This window comes from Oncorhynchus gorbuscha, linkage group LG05 (genome assembly GCF_021184085.1).
Source record: "Oncorhynchus gorbuscha isolate QuinsamMale2020 ecotype Even-year linkage group LG05, OgorEven_v1.0, whole genome shotgun sequence".
NCBI classification, from domain to species: Eukaryota; Metazoa; Chordata; class Actinopteri; order Salmoniformes; family Salmonidae; genus Oncorhynchus; species Oncorhynchus gorbuscha.
This window is the reverse complement of record NC_060177.1, coordinates 63581475-63599866: the sequence shown is the minus strand read 5'-3', so window position 1 is coordinate 63599866 and position 18392 is coordinate 63581475. Positions and strand designations below refer to the sequence as shown.

Genomic DNA, 18392 nt, shown 5'->3' with positions numbered 1-18392 from the left:
GGTGGTTTGAACACTGTGCTTGACAATGCCGGCCAAAACAGTATAAAATGGCAAATTATCAAAATCATAAAACAATGTTAAACATCCAAACTTCAGAAAAAGGGATCTAATTCTGCACTAGACACGATTCAAGACATCATAATGGTGTTTAGAAGCTTTAGAGAGAGGACACAACACCAATAGAGATGGTATCTACTTCTGCACTAGACAGAACTCGAAACACCAACATAGTGTTTTCAACCTTTTCTGTCAGTGTTCCCAATCCCTGGCAAGGTGTTGCACAACACTTAATTAAGTGCTGTTACAACACACCATGTAATGTTTCAAAACATCTCAGGATGTTGTGTTTGAATACTTCAGCAAAGTTAAGGTTTCATCTCCTTCAAGTTGGTGGCAGCTCAGTTGCCACTAGTTTTGATGTTACAAAGCACTTAATTTTAACAGTGCCGACACTGAAAGATTAATTCACCTTTCAACAGGCCAAATCTACACTGGAGTTGCTTACCAAGAAGACAGTGAATGTCCCCAAGTGGCCGAGTTACAGTTTTGACGTAGCACTTTCTTGCAGTCAAATAACCTAGTGTCTTCATGGGTGGAATATTATTCATATTTTTCACAATTTCAACATTTTTTTTTTGTTAAACTGCCGAACACCCGGTGTTTCTATGTCAAACAGTTTTGTTGTATTTCAGTCTTCTGTGATGTATATAAAGTGTAATACGCTGATTCAAACTCCAAATGTAATACATTTCAACATTTCTATACCTGACATGGTACAGGTGTCTTATTTTTTTATAAGCCCATAACCATGTGTGTGAGCTATATACTTTTGTTTCAAAGTAGATTTGTTTAAGACTACCAAGAAACACTGTGTGACCCTGATTTATCCCACTGCAGTAAAAGGTTAAATATACTTTCAAATCTACGACCAGACCAGAAAATGGTTGTCTAGCAATGATCAACAACCAATTTAACAGAGCTTGAAGAATGTTTTCAAGAATAATGGGCAAATGTTCCACAATCCAGGTGTGGAGAGCTCTTAGAGACTTAACCAGAAAGACTCACAGCACTGCCAGAAGTGCTTCTACAATGTATTGACTCAGGGATGTGAATACTTATGTAAATTAGACATTTCTGTATTTCATTTTCAATAAATGTGTAAAAATGTCTAAAAACATGTTTTTACTTTGTCATTATGGTGTATTGTGTGTTAGATGGGTGAGGAGAAAAAATGATATTTAATCCATTTTTAATTCAGGCTGTAACACAACAAAATGTGGAATAAGTCAAGGGGTATGAATACTTTCTGAAGGCACTGTATCTGTGATGGACTACAGACAGGACCGGATGCAAAGTGCCTTGTAATCTGAAAATCTGTTAATACTACCTCAATGTAAATGAATGCAAAGCTGCCATGTTGTGCTATGCCAGGTGATTGAGTATTCACTCTCTGTGGCAGATTTGTCCTGTCTTTGAACTCTGCTATCAATACTAGCATGATGCCAGTCTATTCTCTCTGCTGTGTTCTGGAAATTAGGGGAATTACCTAATTCAGCATGACAAGGGGATTCACTATCACTTATCCAGACGACACAGATATTGTCTCCTGAAATAGGTTTGTGTTATGGCTATGTTCCCAAAGGAAGATTCTTTACTTGAGTACTCATAAAGAGGGATTTTACCAACTTCTAGAGAGTCCCAGGAATAGGCACTCAATAAATCCTGGGATTTAAGGATCTATGTTTAATTAATTTGGGATGTTACATTTTGATGAACTCATTTGACCATTGCACTGTAGCACAGGGCAGTACGCCTCTGTACGACAGTGGACAGCCTTGGGTTTTCTATGAAAGATATCTAACAGAGACTATGTTGCCATGTTTGAACTACCCTGGAAAGACAAGCTGCCAAGAGGAGACTTGGCAAAGTGCCTGGCTCTGAACGGTGTTCTGGGGTAAAACCAATCAGAGTTAAAGCATCACCATCGCCAAAGCAATTCTAACAAAGAGAGAGAGAGATGCTTTCATAAAAGTCTTTGAACATTTATTCTTTGAAACACCAGAAAAGAAAACAAGTAATTTCATGTAAAATGCTGAGCAAACATATGGATTCTTTCTTTAGCCAAAATGGCACTACATTTCTTATATTAAGCACTCAAGGGCACATTCCTATGTTCCAGTTTACTTTTCCTGTCATGAAAAAAAGTGAAACAAGGTAAATTACTAAATGGTGTCTGAGGACCAGACTTCCAGGAGTGAGAGAATTCTATATTGGGCCTCTATTACGTTTGGAAGTTTCCTGGGACTGCCTATGAAGAAAATACCAATACCATAACCGTAAAATATATATATTAATAAAAAAAAGTAATTATAATATTCCACAAGGTAGCCTATGAAAATGTGAATGAGGGCTCACTAATGTAAAAGCACTCTGCCAATATAAGATTGTGGAGATATTATAGGCCTACAAATGTAGATATGTGTGAGAGTTGTGTATTTGTGATGTTAGATGTGAGTTGTGTATTTCTGTATGTGGTGCCACATGAAAGACAACTCAACTGATCAAATGCTTTGATTCTAAACAAGATGATGTTCTATTCCTTGTCTCCCAGATCTAATGCTATTATGGCCTAGATAAGAGATAAATATGTATAACTCTTGTTGAAATAGAATGGGCAGGTTTGGTCCAAAAATACAATAAGTTGAATCAGGTGTGTTAGTGCTGGACTGAAACCAAAGCCTGCACATAGTGGCTTCCAAGACCAGAAAGTGAGGATCAAGCTCAGGTATTACATTGGCTTTACACCAAAGTCACTCTAGTAGAGTAGCATAGGCTATACATAAATCTACAAATGGATAGATGGATGGATGTACTGACATGGAGATACCAGCATTACACCTTGGCATAATGCCACTGTAATGTGGAATATCACCAATTTGACACTGAAGTACATGAATTCAGTTAACCAAACGTTTCTATTAGGCTTTGTTTGCCTTCCATTGATTAATGTTTGAATAGATCAAGGATGTTACTATGCTCAGACATGGATGACACTTTATTGGCATCCCTTTGGCACATGTAGCTCCAACTCGTTTGGATCCGTGCCTGGCTAAGTCTCTCACCGGCATGCCGCGAAGCAGGGAATACGTCAACAATGATGGTTATCCATACAAAACATACTTTATGTCAATAATGAGGTAGTTTATCTCAATGTTAAATACATTCTATCCGTTAAACCAACAATGGTATCATTTATTGAGCATGGTTCAGCAAAATGCCAATGCGATAAAAGTCTAATCATTTGAATAACTTCAGTTGATATTTTTTCTAAGACATTTATGTACGACAAAGCGCGCAATCCATTTGACTAAAATCGCAGGTTATTAAATCACATCTATTAGCCTAAGCAGTATAACGTATACACATTATGTCATCTATTCATTCCGGCAGGCAATAAATAAACATAATAAAGTAATTGAGCATTGTTTCAAGATGCAATTGATACATTCGTGTTGACATAAATTGGACTGGACCATGCCATTGGTTGTCGAGAACTTACCCAGTGTCAATGTTGCTACCAATCTGTCCTGTCTATTTTAGCAAATGGAAATAGCAGAAAAGGACAATATGATATTGGTTTGCATGGGTTCAGGTAACATCAGGTAACATTAAATATATTTCACTATTGAAGTTTGCATATGGCGCACAGAAACTTAATTAACAATCAATCAAGTGAATATGCCAGTCAACGGTTGGTTGAAGAGAACAGATACACGGAAAGTCATTGACTATTAAAACAAATGAATGTCAATTTTGACTGAATAAACAGGCTAATGAACTCTGTTGGACTTGAGTTGACAAGAGGCACTAAAGCTTCATTGTTTTATCAACTCAAACAATAATGTATGTAGGCTATCATTGTCGCGTAATAGGCTGCCCAAGACAACATGAGTTGAATTTCAATGTAGGCTACAGTAAAATGATCACTCAATTAGGCGACTGAAGAGAGAAAGCATGGTCGTGGAGAGAGAAAGCGTGGTCGTGGATGCTGTGTTTTGATTGGGCGAGCCAGGAGACTCGTAATGTGCGCAGTCCGATATAAACCCATGCAGACCAGCGCTCTATCTGTCATGCTCGTCAAAAGAAATCAGTGTACGGTCCATGGAAGCCGCATTGTGTAGATGGTAGCCTACTTAGTAACCTAATAGAATTACATTGTTGAAAACACGGCACTGTACATCTTCAGAGCTGTATGAACTATATATCAGACAAGCAAGAAACACTATTTGTATTTTGTTAGATCATCAGTGATTATTGAATAATGCCTTTGAGGACCGGACTTTTTCTTCTAATGGTGCTGATTGCATCTGCATATGAACTGGATCAGAACGAGTCGTATTCACCCAGAAGAGCCCGCTTTTCAGCAAATACCCCTTGTAAGTAACAAACAGTATATTTTACAATATTGCATATTTTTGAGCGGATGCGGTGTTCTCATGCACATATATTTTTTTTTATCCTATATTACCTTGTATGCACTGCACAGTATGGGGGGGAAATGTTTGCGATTTCATGATATGCAGCTCTGTTTCCAAGTGAACGAACGCCTTGATCGACAGAATAATGAATAGCTCGAAGGATAGGTTACTCACCGTTACCGGTGTTTTACCGGCAACAGATGAGTGCGAGTTTCGCAGTGACTGACACCTGTGCTTGAAAGCTGAATACCACCATCAGCTGTTGAATAAATGGTCTATGAACAAATGTCTTTGAATTAATGGTCGTGTGGGTTGTTTAAACCCGATGAGTGACCGGAGAAGAGAACATGAGAGAGATTCATATTTCTTTTAGGACAGATATGGAAATGCATTGATGCAGGTGAGCCCACTTGTATCGTGTGGATCAATGCATCAATGGTTATTTTGTCACTGCCTTTACTGTATTATAAACACTTGTTTTTCTTATAGATTGTGTCACATACTCGACAAGTAATGTCGTTTCAGTGTTGCATATGTCATACATTAGTCTACCTGCAATGTTGCTTTACGCACCGTTAAAGATATATATTTTTTTTTAACCACAAAATAAATTATTTGGAAGTGTTTGGAAACAACTATGGACCCATCACATTTGAAATGTATTGGTATTCTTCAAAGCAGTCACCAGTGTAAAGTGAAGATACTATTGCTGTAGGATAAATAAATACGGACTACTGCACCCACCTGTGGCTACTGGCTACGGTCTTGACTGGATGAATGAAGCACCTAATGCCAGAACAAACTTGAAGGGGATAGGCCTATCAAAGTGAAAGCAAAGACGGTGGAAACACATAGAGATAGATAGAGTACTCATTTTTGTATCTGTGCCATTGTAGCATCCGTGACAGCATGGGCAGTGCCATTGAGACAATCTCCATTTTGAAGTTGTCCACCTCCTAATGGAAAGATCAACCAATGAAGTTGTAAGTCCCACCCAGTTGACTACATTAAGGGCTGGCTCTCTACTTTTGGCGGCCCTAAGTGAGATTTGGAGGGATCAGCCAATGAAGTTGGAAGTCACAACCAGTTGACTACATTCAGGGCCGTCTCTAGCCTTTTGGGGGCCCTAAACACTTTAGCATTAAAAATAAATCTAAATTCCAGAAATTCTACTCGTTTAGCCATGGGGTGGATAGAAATGTTGGCAGTTTTAAAGATAATTTCCTGCAATTCTACACATTTTGAGTGAGCGTGACTAACAAAATAAATGTGGGCCACCTGAAGGTCAGGACCCCTGGGCACATGCCCTTCGTGTGCAGTCGGTATTCGGTCAATATTACTACAAGTTCAGATAACTGGCTAGACTAATTTACCAATAAAAAAATGTTAGCTGACATAGCTAACTGACTGACTTAACAAGAGAAGAACTGTTGATGCACAACCAAATTTCGAACTGTATATTTTACTATTCTAACTCTCAACGGTAAATTGAGACACCGACTGAGTTCCTAAAATAAAAAGTGGCAGCCTGTAGCCATCCTTGACTACATTAAAATTGAAGCGCTCAATGGCGCTGCCCATGCTAAAACGTCCGTTTGGCCACTAGAGGCCTATATCTTCTCTATGTGGAGACGTTCATTTCTTCGAGGAAGGAATGTTGGCCATTGACCAGGTGTTCTATCCAGACTCAAAGAAGTACAGTGTGCAATGTGTGACATGATCTGTCGCGATTTTAGCATGTAAATCTTGGTGGGGCAAACAGCCTGTAATCGAACCCGGGGCTGCAGTGGCGCATTAACACTAATTGTTGAATTTGCGATTTTCCAACTTGTGCAATGTTTATGGCCAATGACCACCGATACATTTTATCTATAATTTCTCTTCATATGACAAGAATTGAAAAGGATTTGCCAGTAGATTGCTGACTTGAAACATGACTGCTGGTCTAGCTTGCTAGCTAAGATTTTGAAAGTATGATGACATGATCAGTCCAATCAAAGCTAAGGAAGATATAACGTGGTTTGATGTCATTTTATCTGTGGCCAATGACATTGAGCCTTCTTGGATGGGCATTTCTAATGTTAGTCTAGGGCAGCACACAAGGGGCCTACATTTGTTTTAGCTCTACCCGTAGATTCTGCAGTGACATTAGTGTCCCCATGAGTGACAGAACACTGAGCCAATCACGGCGCAACTAGAGAACAATACCAACCCCTACGCTCCGTATTGTCTGCAAGCTGCCCCACCGACACAGAAAGCACTGTGCTAGGCTGAAACACCTGCATTTTGGAGGTGCCTTACTCAAGAAAGCAAAAAAAAGACCATGTTTGTACGTGGCTTTATTAAGTCAATTATGTTTTTGTTTTTTTACATTGTTTGCAAATTGATACATGACATGTATTAATGCCAAAATACCAGGCAAAACAGGCAATTTAAAAAAATTGATTTAGCTAAACAGGTGGGGCTCAAACCTGACCTGAATGACGTGTCACCACTGGGCATGATGCTCGTCCCCACCCACTCATTCCAGTCTGGTCTCATAGACGAGGTATAACATAGTAAATGTAAATCCAGGACCCTTATTTATGATATAACAAGGAAGGTTACTTAAGGCAAAAACAAAAGTAGGGTCGCTTGTCAGGGTGGATCGGTTGGCATATAATGCAAACTTCCAACAACCCAAAGGTTGTGTGTTCGAATCTCATCACGGACAACTTTAGCTAATTAGCAACTACTTACTACTTTGCAACTACTTATTATGTTAGCTAACCCTAACCTTAACCCGTTAACCTAACTGCTCCTAACAGAGCAGCACACCTTGCCCTTAACTGCACATGCAGAACTAACATCAACAACATGCATGTCAGTCTTTCCTGATTGAGGGTTGACAAGAAATGTACTGCATCTTGTCTAGTTTTTATGATAAATATTACTGATGAAAATTCTAGATTGTCTGCATCATCAAATAACATTTAACTAGACACCCATACATACCCCACAAGACATGCCACCAGGGGTCTATTCACAGTCCCTAAGTTCAAAACGAATTCACGGCAACGCATAGTTTTATACAGAACCATGATCGCATGGATCTCTCTTCCATCTCCAATAGTAAAGCAAACAGCAACATTTCCTTTTAAAAACAGATTAAATAACTAATGGAACGACGGGGACTGTGAAGGGACACACACAAGCAGACACACTCTAACAGTCAGATTCTTAGTTGTATTATTTATATTCGTTTTTAGTTGTATTGTTGCATCATTGCATTTTACATTTGTGTGACTGTCCTTGTTTATCGGTGTATCAGTGTTTTGTTACTTGTCATGTTTTTTTTGTGGGTTGCAGGAAGAGTAGCTGCTGCTTCTACTAAAGATAATGGGGATCCGAATGAACAAAACCACTAACCCTAACCCCTAGCCTAGCTAATGTTAGCCACTTAGCAAATGGTAGCATTAGCCACCTAGCCACATAGCTAAGGTTAGCCACAACAAATTGAAATTTATCAAATATTATATGTTTTTCAAATTTGTAACATATTGCACAAATTACAATTCGTAACATATCATATGAATTGTAATTCGTAACATACTGTATCATCCAAAATGGAGTCTCCTGGATTTACATTTACTATGTGAAGTCCAGGTTGCTCATTCAGTAGGCTCCCTTTAAGTCCCTTTTCAATGGCTTGCCAACTGAAACAGCTCATAGTATTTCAACTAAGCACGGCCCCTTAAAAGTGATGATATTGTATAGCAATAAAAAATAAAAATAAATGAATGGTCTAGGTCTACATTGCAGGGGGCTGTCTGCCACCATGTATTCTGTTAACCGGTAAATTAGTTGTTGGAATAAGTGCTCATGCACTCTTTCCAAAAATGTGTATATGAGATGTTTTTCTATAGCCTACATTCTCAGAAAGGCAGTTGTATTAACAGTCCCATAAAATGAGCAGAGCAGTGAAAGGCCTAAATTAGGAGATAAGGGAATATATGAGGTGTTATCTAGGTGTGATCATTAAGCCCTTATTTGTTATTTAAACCAATGCAGAGGTTACATCAGACTAAGTATCTGCAGCATTGGCCTCCTTGGTCCTACCAATAAGAGATACAGAGGGGGTGTGCATCTTTAGAAATACCATTTCTATATTTCTATGCGTGCATCCACAGAATGTAGACATTATCTAACGACCTGAGAGAAACACGGTGGAGGGACAGTTCGATTAGTGATTAGAGTGTTGTATCACTTAGAGAACACTTATCTGCTTGACAGCCATAGCGATTCATTGCTGATTTGCTAGTTAATTAGTGTGGGCTCGGCTGGACCCAAAAGGTTCAATGAATGAGAGTGCATCCATTTGTGATACAGTACATCAGCTCATTGTCACAATTGCTGTATGCTTACCATGAACTTGTCCCAGTCTTACTAAATGGACATTAGAGGTACTCATTAGAAGACATTTGGGGGTTTTCTGGATACTTTAGATCTTTGCCTTGTCAGAGTAGTTTACACAGCTGTGTATATCAGCTTGCTCTTTAATATTACATCTGAGGCTATATTAATGTGACACATGCACATTAGATCTATTTCTGAGGAATGGGGCAGTGACCCATGGTGGGCAGGGTACTTGACTGTACTGTTAAGTGTGCACAGTTCATGGTGATGAGTGTCAGAGGTGGTTTGGCACACCTTCCAATTGAGCATAATATTATTGCCTTGTCACATATGAGGGTAATGGAAACAAGGGGTCTGGTGCCAAAAGTGAAAGTCAGCAGAACCTGATCCTGAATAAGCAACACTCGCACCAGTGTGTGTGGGTGTGACATGCCATGACTCCATAAGAGACCTTTGGGTATTTGTGGTGCAGTTGGTCACAAGGCTGTTCCAAGAACCAAAATGCTGGAATATCCATAAAATTCTTTCCCAGGAAGAGGAAATGTAATTATCCTAAATTGTCTCCCAGTTTTAAAGGGTTTGACGTGTCCAGTGACCAGTCAAGTTGTAATTTGTCTGAATATTGATGATATCGGCATAGAATCAACTATGCATGTAAATTCTCATCAGATCACTTCCTTGTTTGGTTCACAACCAATACAGACTTATCTTTCAATTCTTGTTGAGAGGTACATGGTAGCCTGCCCAAGGCTAATGATCCCTTCCCTCTGTCTACAGCTGATGTGGCACGCTGTCTGAACAGTGCCCTCCAAGTAGGCTGTGGAGCTTTCGCCTGCCTGGAGAACTCCACGTGTGACACAGATGGCATGCACGACATCTGCAAGTCCTTTCTCTACAGTGCAGCTAAATTTGACACTCAGGTATGATCATTCTTCCTCTCTTCAAATCTGACACAATATGTTGCAGTAGATTGAACCTGTTAACTGAAGTTGAGTCATGTTCTGTGGTATGACTGTGATATTATGTGTTTTTTTGCAGGGCAAAGCCTTTGTTAAAGAAAGCCTCAAGTGCATTGCCAACGGCATCACCTCAAAGGTGTTCCCCACCATCCGCCGCTGCTCCACCTTCCAAAGAATGATCTCAGAGGTTCAGGAGGAGTGCTACAGCAAGCTAGATATCTGCACTATCGCCCGCATCAACCCAGATGCCATTGGAGAGGTGGCACAGCTCCCAAGCCACTTCCCCAACAGGTGAGTTCCTAGAAAACGTGGGTCAAAGGGCTTCCATTTCTGTTTAACTTCATCTTAGTACAACAAAAGCTATCCATTTGATACACTCACTCTATTGAAGCAAATACATTTCAATGGGCTCCCAAAACATACTTTGAAATTGTACAGCAACAAAAATGCATGCTGCATCCTCTTGTAGGTTTTACGGTAAGCTCCTCCAGAGCCTGATGGACTGTGATGAGGAGACTGTGGACCTGGTGAGGGCCAGTATGGTGTCCAGGCTTGGCCCAGAGATGACTATTCTCTTCCAGCTGCTGCAGAACAAGCCCTGCCCCTCGGCTGCTGCTGCTATTGCTGCTGCCATTCCAACTGGAGTGGAGGGCCGTGGGAGCTTGCAGTGGTCCATGGGTCCACACATGTATAAGATCCAGCCTGGTCTACGCAACAGAGACTCTGCCAGCCATTTAGGCAAGAAGCGTGCCACTGGTGACAGCTCCTAACTCCCACTCAGATCCGGAAACTACACACACCCCTCAAAAACATAAACAAGCTAACAGTGGTCTCTTCACTTGGGTATTTAAGAATCATTCCTCTCCAGACTGGAAAATAACATGCACCTCTAAGAGAATAGCCAATGTGTTTCAAGTATGTTTAACATCAAAGTTTGAGTTGTTGTGTGAGGTACCTTAGGTTTGAGAGGATCCCCTCCCCTAAACTATTTCCTAACTCTTATCACTCACACTGTTTGTTCATTGAACATGTTGTTATTGTAGCACCACAACTTGGCCCTGTTCATTCCTGTTCACTTCCCATACTTGATATAGTATCATCTGAGAGCCAAGTATCATCTGAGAGCCTAGTGAGGATGATGTCCCTCTAAGTTTTCTGTCTAGGATTTCAAGCATAAACCTGCAGGTATGGTTCATATCTATAGAGCACAAGTGTTTCCAAATCATTTCGGTTGCAATATTCAAATGTGCATCCATTAGTAGAATATCAATTGATAAGTCAACAATATCTTCATCAATAGATCATTATTAATAGACGTTTCATACAGTTTATGTGAGATATTTCTATATTATGAGATTAGTCAAATGAGTGTGCTATATAAATCAGTGTCACGTAGTCACTGACACAAACAGGATTTATTTATTTATTAATTATTCGTCTCAGATGGCCACAGCTAGCTCTGTGAGAGAGGCGTGTCCCTCAGATGAGAGCAATCCTAATCAACTTTGCGCAGGAAGCTACTTTAGACCGACCAAATAACTTGAAACCACCCAAAATGTTATTCAAACCAGACTTAAATGTGGTGGAAGGTGTTTAGCTAACGCCAAATACCAGAGAATATAGCATTGTTTAGATACAACTACATATGTTCTGTCCTGAAACACTCAGTTCACAATAAGTACGGACCAGCAGTGTAACTTATGAGCAGGTGACCTTCTGAGATTGATAGAGGTCACACCCTTGGACTGATGAACAATATTCTCCCTGGTGAATATGACACGGAGGGGTTGGATCATACACACTGACTTCCAGTGTTGATAATGACTATTTAAAAGCCTTGTTGGTATAACATTGATATTTATTTTCCTACTATATTTAACTTGTTATTTTATGATGTTGCTGTAGTTTTAGTTACAGATATATACAATTTTAAAGTGCAGTTTGGTCATGGCTCCTATGTCAATGGGGGCTCATGATCAAATACTATAGTATCTGCCATTCTCCACACTTTCCCCTCTGTTGACTGAATAGGACTCATGGTATGACTCTGTGCTGGACATAGGGGAACAACATTGTCACTTATGTACTGTTGCAAGGGGACTTTGTGTTTATTTTCCAAACCCAGTTAATAATGTTATAAAGCTAGAGAGAAATTGTGGTCAAGCCATTCATTGTACATTTAACAAACAGCTAAACTTGAAGACGGAACTGCAAAGCATTTGCTGAATCTATTCTTAACATCATGCAAAATAATGTATCTCTCAGAAAGCTTACCCTAGTGACATAACTCCATTAATTAGTGCTTCAACAGGGGGAGATGAATTCATAAGATGTTGAGCAGTGTATTCTCACAGTGCACATGCCTGGCTGAGGGAGACGTACAACAGGGGGAGATGAATTCATAAGATGTTGAGCAGTGTATTCTCACAGTGCACATGCCTGGCCGAGGGAGACGTACAACAGGGGGAGATGAATTCATAAGATGTTGAGCAGTGTATTCTCACAGTGCACATGCCTGGCCGAGGGAGACGTACAACAGGGGGAGATGAATTCATAAGATGTTGAGCAGTGTATTCTCACAGTGCACATGCCTGGCTGGGGGAGACGTACAACAGGGGGAGATGAATTCATAAGATGTTGAGCAGTGTATTCTCACAGTGCACATGCCTGGCCGAGGGAGACGTACAACAGGGGGAAAGATCATTAAAGAGATGTGATGGTTTTACAATACAAAATCATTTGAAATGTTAAGAACTCACAAACCTATGCAATAATCTCTCATATGGAGGATTCACAGTAACACACAAACATGCCCTTTGTCACAAACAAAGCCAGCTGATGCTGAATATATGTGGCAGCAGCTTATTTGCTCCCATACGTATAGTGAAGTAGCAGACAACGTGCCCCTGGACTCCCCCTTTCTGTTGCTGACTTTGTTGCTGTGGTCTCTGTTGTATTGTTTTTTTGTTTAGTATTTTTCTTGGGATATAATATCTTGCTTTTAGTAGCAATATTGTGTATATTCAAAATAAAAAAGTAAGGAAAAAAATCCCTCAGAAATGTTAAGACTGTATTACTTATGTTACATGTGCACTTTGCATCTCTTATGACCACTAAAGGGCCACTGAATTGTTCAACACTTGTGATGGGTCCTTTCTGTACTGTTAATATCTCTGTCTGTAATAGCTGGACAAATCCAGAACAGTTGCTGCTAAAGAATAGCTTGCTCCCTTGTATGATGGATTATAATTTCCCCTAAAACATTTACTTGGATATCTTTGGTAAAAACCCATTCACAGAACCTAGCATCAATCTGTAAACTTGCATTTTACCATTTACATTCAGTTTGGCACTTCTTCTGGAATTTGTACATTTCTTTGAATGTTGCTTGCAGTGAATATATGCCAATGGTGTTCTGTTTATTTCCTCTCCCTTGAGACTATGCTTATACATCCAAGTTCTGGGTAACTTCAGAGAATGTATCTTATATTGAATGTCTGTTCTGATGAGGATGTGCCCAAACCTAGATGGTTCGTTAACGTATCTTAGAATGTGTGTTTCGTTTAAAGGTGGTGTATGAAAGTCTGAGAATTAAATTAAATTAACAGACTTACAAGTCAGATTTTGTTATTTCAAGACATGTTTTGTTCATTAGCCTTTTACTGCAGTGGGCTAAATCAGGGTCAACAAATCTATTTTAGGTGTGTTCATAAATTCACTCTGAAGTACCAATGTGCTCTGGGCGTTTGTAAATTCATAGCTTTTTCAGAGCACACACTGCACGCTCTGGCCGAGGAGTAGGATTGATCCACGCTTCCTGACCTCACAACTGCACTTAAGCACCCAAGCTAACTGGCTGAAGTTTGCTTGCTAGCTACTTCCAGACACAAATGACAGAACACCTCACTCTGACCATTTTACTCACCCCAGCAGAGCTGGTTTTCATGTTACGTAGAGCGTTGTTGACTAATTGTTCTGCTGACAACAATTTAATTATGTTTTTTGCTAACATTTACTGACACCGGTCATAAATTGCTCAGTTATTCTGTGCTTTTGCACACTCAGATGAGAGTGTCCGGAAATCGGCGTAGATAGCCGGAGTGGATTTACTAACGCACCCTTTGAAACAAAAGTATACACCTCACACACGTGGTTATGGGCTTGATAAATGAAGACACCTGTACCATGTAAGATATAGAGTTGAAATGTATTCCATTTTAAGTTTGCATCCCAATATTACACTTTGTATACATCACAGAACACTGAAATATAACAAAACCTTTTGCAAAGAAACACCGGATCTTATGCGTTAAAAAAAATACATGTTTATGAATTATGAAAAATATGAATAATTCCACCCATGAGGCCACTAATTCCAGCCAGTTGGTCATTTGACTGCAGGAAAGGGCTACGCTATTTGTTGCAAATCAAGATTAGGGTGAATTTGGGGTGGTAGGCCTACTGCATTATTAGCTAGATCTATAGCTAAATCTATCCATAGTGAAATCATCAGCAGCATTTTCTTTTGATACACTATACGTTTAGGGCAGGTTGGGGACTGGGCTCCCTGAACTCTGGAACTTCATGGTACTCGTTCTTCTCAAGACTTGAAATCAATATAAATACAGTATATGTATACTTTTGCCAGAATTAAAACTACTGGGGTGATTAATAAGAATTACATCTTAATCGTAGTGACAGTTACTTTACTTTCAAATTCGTCGATGAAATTAATCAGTAAGACATTTGAGGAGATTGCTTGCTGAAGTTCCTTAATACAGTAGCTACTGTATGTTAAGCATGATTGATCCTTGTAAATCACTTGCACTTTAATACATACTCATCTACATATATACCCATACTGTAGATATGTATGGGTTTTTTCTCTGTGCTGAAACTTATGAAAGATACAAATGTATCATCTGTGTGTCTTTGCTGATTAGAAATAAACTATTATCATATCTGGCATATGGTATCAAATGTGTTGACTGCATTCATTTTACTAACATGTAAACTTTGTTCTGCTAACACGTACTGTACATCTAAACTTCAAATCTGAAAAAGTGCAATTATTAGCAGTGAATATCTATAAATAATTGTACTGTAATGAGTTGTTATTTGTCTGATGATATTACAAGCAGTTCCATCACTTGAGAGTAGATGTGCATATCACAATGGCCAATATTAATCTCCAGTCTGATTCAGAATAGGGAAGCTTGCTACCAATACCATAGAATATTACACAAGCCAGCCATATCTCCTCAGTGCTTTCTGGCTGTGACAAATCTGCTAGGACCCATGAAGTAGAAAACAAGGACAAATAGAGCATGTCCTTATGAAAATCAACTTTCTTAAACTTGAGCACAAACGAGCTGAAACTGCAAAGTGCCTATATCATTGGAGTGCCCCAGGAAAAGAGAGAGCGGTACGCAAGTGGCTGCATGACCGCTATCTCAGTCAGAGGCAGATATCATTTCATGCCAATTTGGAAGAGTCCTGTAGGGCTTTCTCATCAGCAGCACTCCAGTCCCAAGGAATAGGTGATGCAGCTTCTCTCCATGGAGTGATTCCAACATGTTCTGCTTTTAAAGAGGCACTCGCATGGAAGTCATCAGCCCATTCTCTTGCACAGTGCAGAGCACTAGCCTCTTTTACTACAAGTATAGATATTTAAAGACCCAATTCAGCCATTTTAATAACAAATCAAATCAAATGTATTTATATAGCCCTTCGTACATCAGCTGATATCTCAAAGTGCTGTACAGAAACCCAGCCTAAAACCTAGGAAAACTCCCTAGAAAGGCCGAACCCTAGGAAGAAACCTAGAGAGGAACCAGGCTATGAGGGGTGGCCAGTCCTCTTCTGGCTGTGCTGGGTGGAGATTATAACAGAACATGGCCGAGATGTACAAATGTTCATAAATGACAAGCATGGTCAAATAATAATAATCACAGTAGTTGTCGAGGGTGCAGCAAGTCAGCAACTCAGGAGTAAATGTCAGTTGGCTTTTCATAGCCGATCATTAAGAGTACCTCTACCACTCCTGCTGTCTCTAGAGAGTTGAAAACAGCAGGTCTGGGACAGGTAGCACGTCTGGTGAACAGGTCAGGATTCCATAGCCGCAGACAGAACAGTTGAAACTGGAGCAGCAGCACAGCCAGGTGGACTGGGGACAGCAAGGAGTCATCATGCCAGGTAGTCCTGAGGCATGGTCCTAGGGCTCAGGTCCTCCGAGAGAAAGAGAGAAAGAGAGAAAGAGAGAATTAGAGAGAGCATACTTAAATTCACACAGGACACCGGATAAGACAGTACTCCAGATATAACAGAGTGACCCTAGCCCCCCGACACATAAACTACTGCAGCATAAATACTGGAGGCTGAGACACTGTGGCCCCATCCGATGATACCCCCTGACAGGGCTAAACAGGAAGGATATGACCCCACCCACTTTGCCAAAGCACAGCCCCCACACCACTAGAGGGATATCTTCAACCACCAACTTACCATCCTGAGACAAGGCCGAGTATAGCTCACAAAGATCTCCGCCACAGCACAACCCAAGGGGGGGCGCCAACCCAGACAGGAAGATCACATCAGTGACTCAACCCACTCAAGTGACGCACCCCTCCTAGGGACGACATGAAAGAGCACCAGTAAGCCAGTGACTCAGCCCCTGTAATAGGGTTAGAGGCAAAGAATCCCAGTGGAGAGAGGGGAACCGGCCAGGCAGAGACAGCAAGGGCAGTTTGTTGCTCCAGTGCCTTTCCGTTCACCTTCACACTCCTGGGCCAGACTACACTCAATCATATGACCCACTGAAGAGATGAGTCTTCAGTAAAGACTTAAAGGTTGAGACCGAGTCTGCGTCTCTCACATGGGTAGGCAGACCGTTCCATAAAAATGGAGCTCTATAGGAGAAAGCCCTGCCTCCAGCTGTTTGCTTAGAAATTCTAGGGACAAATAGGAGGCCTGCGTCTTGTGACCGTAGCGTACATGTAGGTATGTACAGCAGGACCAAATCAGAAAGATAGGTAGGAGCAAGCCCATGTAATGCTTTGTAGGTTAGCAGTAAAACCTTGAAATCAGCCCTTGCCTTAACAGGAAGCCAGTGTAGGGAGGCTAGCACTGGAGTAATATGATCAAAATGTTTGGTTCTAGTCAGGATTCTAGCAGCGTATTTAGCACTAACTGAAGTTTATTTAGTGCTTTATCCGGGTAGCCGAAAAGTAGAGCATTGTAGTAGTCTAACCTAGAAGTAACAAAAGCATGGATTCATTTTTCTGTATCATTTTTGAACAGAAAGTTTCTGATAATTGCAATGTTACGTAAATCTGTCCTTGAAACAGTTTTGATATGTTCGTCAAAAGAGAGATCAGGGTACAGAGTAACGCAGAGGTCCTTCACAGATTTATTTGAGACGACTGTACAACCAACAAGATTAATTGTCAGATTAAACAGAAGATCTCTTTGATCCTTGGGACCTAGAACAAGCATCTCTGTTTTGTCCGAGTTTAAAAGTAGAAAGTTTGCAGCCATCCACTTCCTTATGTCTGAAACACAGGCTTCTAGCGAGGGCTATTTTGGGGCTTCCCCATGTTTTATTGAAATGTACAGCTGTGTGTCATTCGCATAGCAGTGAAAGTTAACATTATGTTTTCGAATGACATCCCCAACAGGTAAAATATATAGTGAAAACAATTTAGTGGTCCTAAAACGGAACCTTGAAGAACACCGAAATGTACAGTTGATTTGTCAGAGGACAAACCATTCACAGAGACAAACTGATATCTTTCCGACAGATAAGGTCTAAATCAGGCCAGAACTTGTCCGTGTAGACCAATTCGAGTTTCCAATCTCTCCAAAAGAATGTGGTGATCGATGGTATCAAAAGCAGCACTAACGTCTAGGAGCACGAGGACAGATGCAGAGCCTTGGTCTGATGCCATTAAAAGGTCATTTACCACATTCACAAGTGCAGTCTCAGTGCTATGATGGGGTCTAAAACCAGACTGAAGCATTTCGTATTCATTGTTTGTCTTCAGGAAGGCAGTGAGTTGCTGTGCAACAGCTTTTTCTAAAAATTTTGAGAGGAATGGAAGATTCGATATAGGCCAATAGTTTTTTATATTTTCTGGGTCAAGGTTTGGCTTTTTCGAGAGAGGCTTTATTACTGCCACTTTTAGTGAGTTTGGTACACATCCGGTGGATAGAAAGCCCGTTTATTATGTTCAATATAGGAGGGCCAAGCACAGGAAGCAGCTCTTTCAGTAGTTTAGTTGGAATAGGGTTCAGTATGCAGCTTGATGGTTTAGAGGCCATGATTATTTTCATCATTGTGTCAAGAGATATAGTACTAAAACACTTGAGTGTCTCTCTTGATCCTAGGTCCTGGCAGAGTTGTGCAGACTCAGGACAGCTGAGCTTTGTAACGGCGTTAGTCTGTTGAAAGAAGAGAGTCGGACCGAAATGCAGCGTGTTGGTTACTCATGACTTTAATGAATGAAAATGCGGTACATGAAATAACTGAAACTAAATACAAAAACAACAGAACGGAACGTGA

The 18392-nt window shown here is 40.3% G+C and overlaps 1 protein-coding gene across 1 annotated transcript; it reads left to right on the top strand.

The window, feature by feature from the left end:
* Positions 1-4146: 4146 nt before the first annotated feature.
* On the top strand, positions 4147-14801 carry stc1 (stanniocalcin 1). Its single transcript, XM_046348643.1, has 4 exons — positions 4147-4436; positions 9651-9793; positions 9912-10123; positions 10302-14801. Exons 1-4 carry the CDS (start codon positions 4322-4324, stop codon positions 10600-10602), a joined length of 771 nt encoding a protein of 256 aa, XP_046204599.1. The 5' UTR covers positions 4147-4321; the 3' UTR covers positions 10603-14801.
* The last annotated feature ends 3591 nt before the right edge of the window (positions 14802-18392 follow it).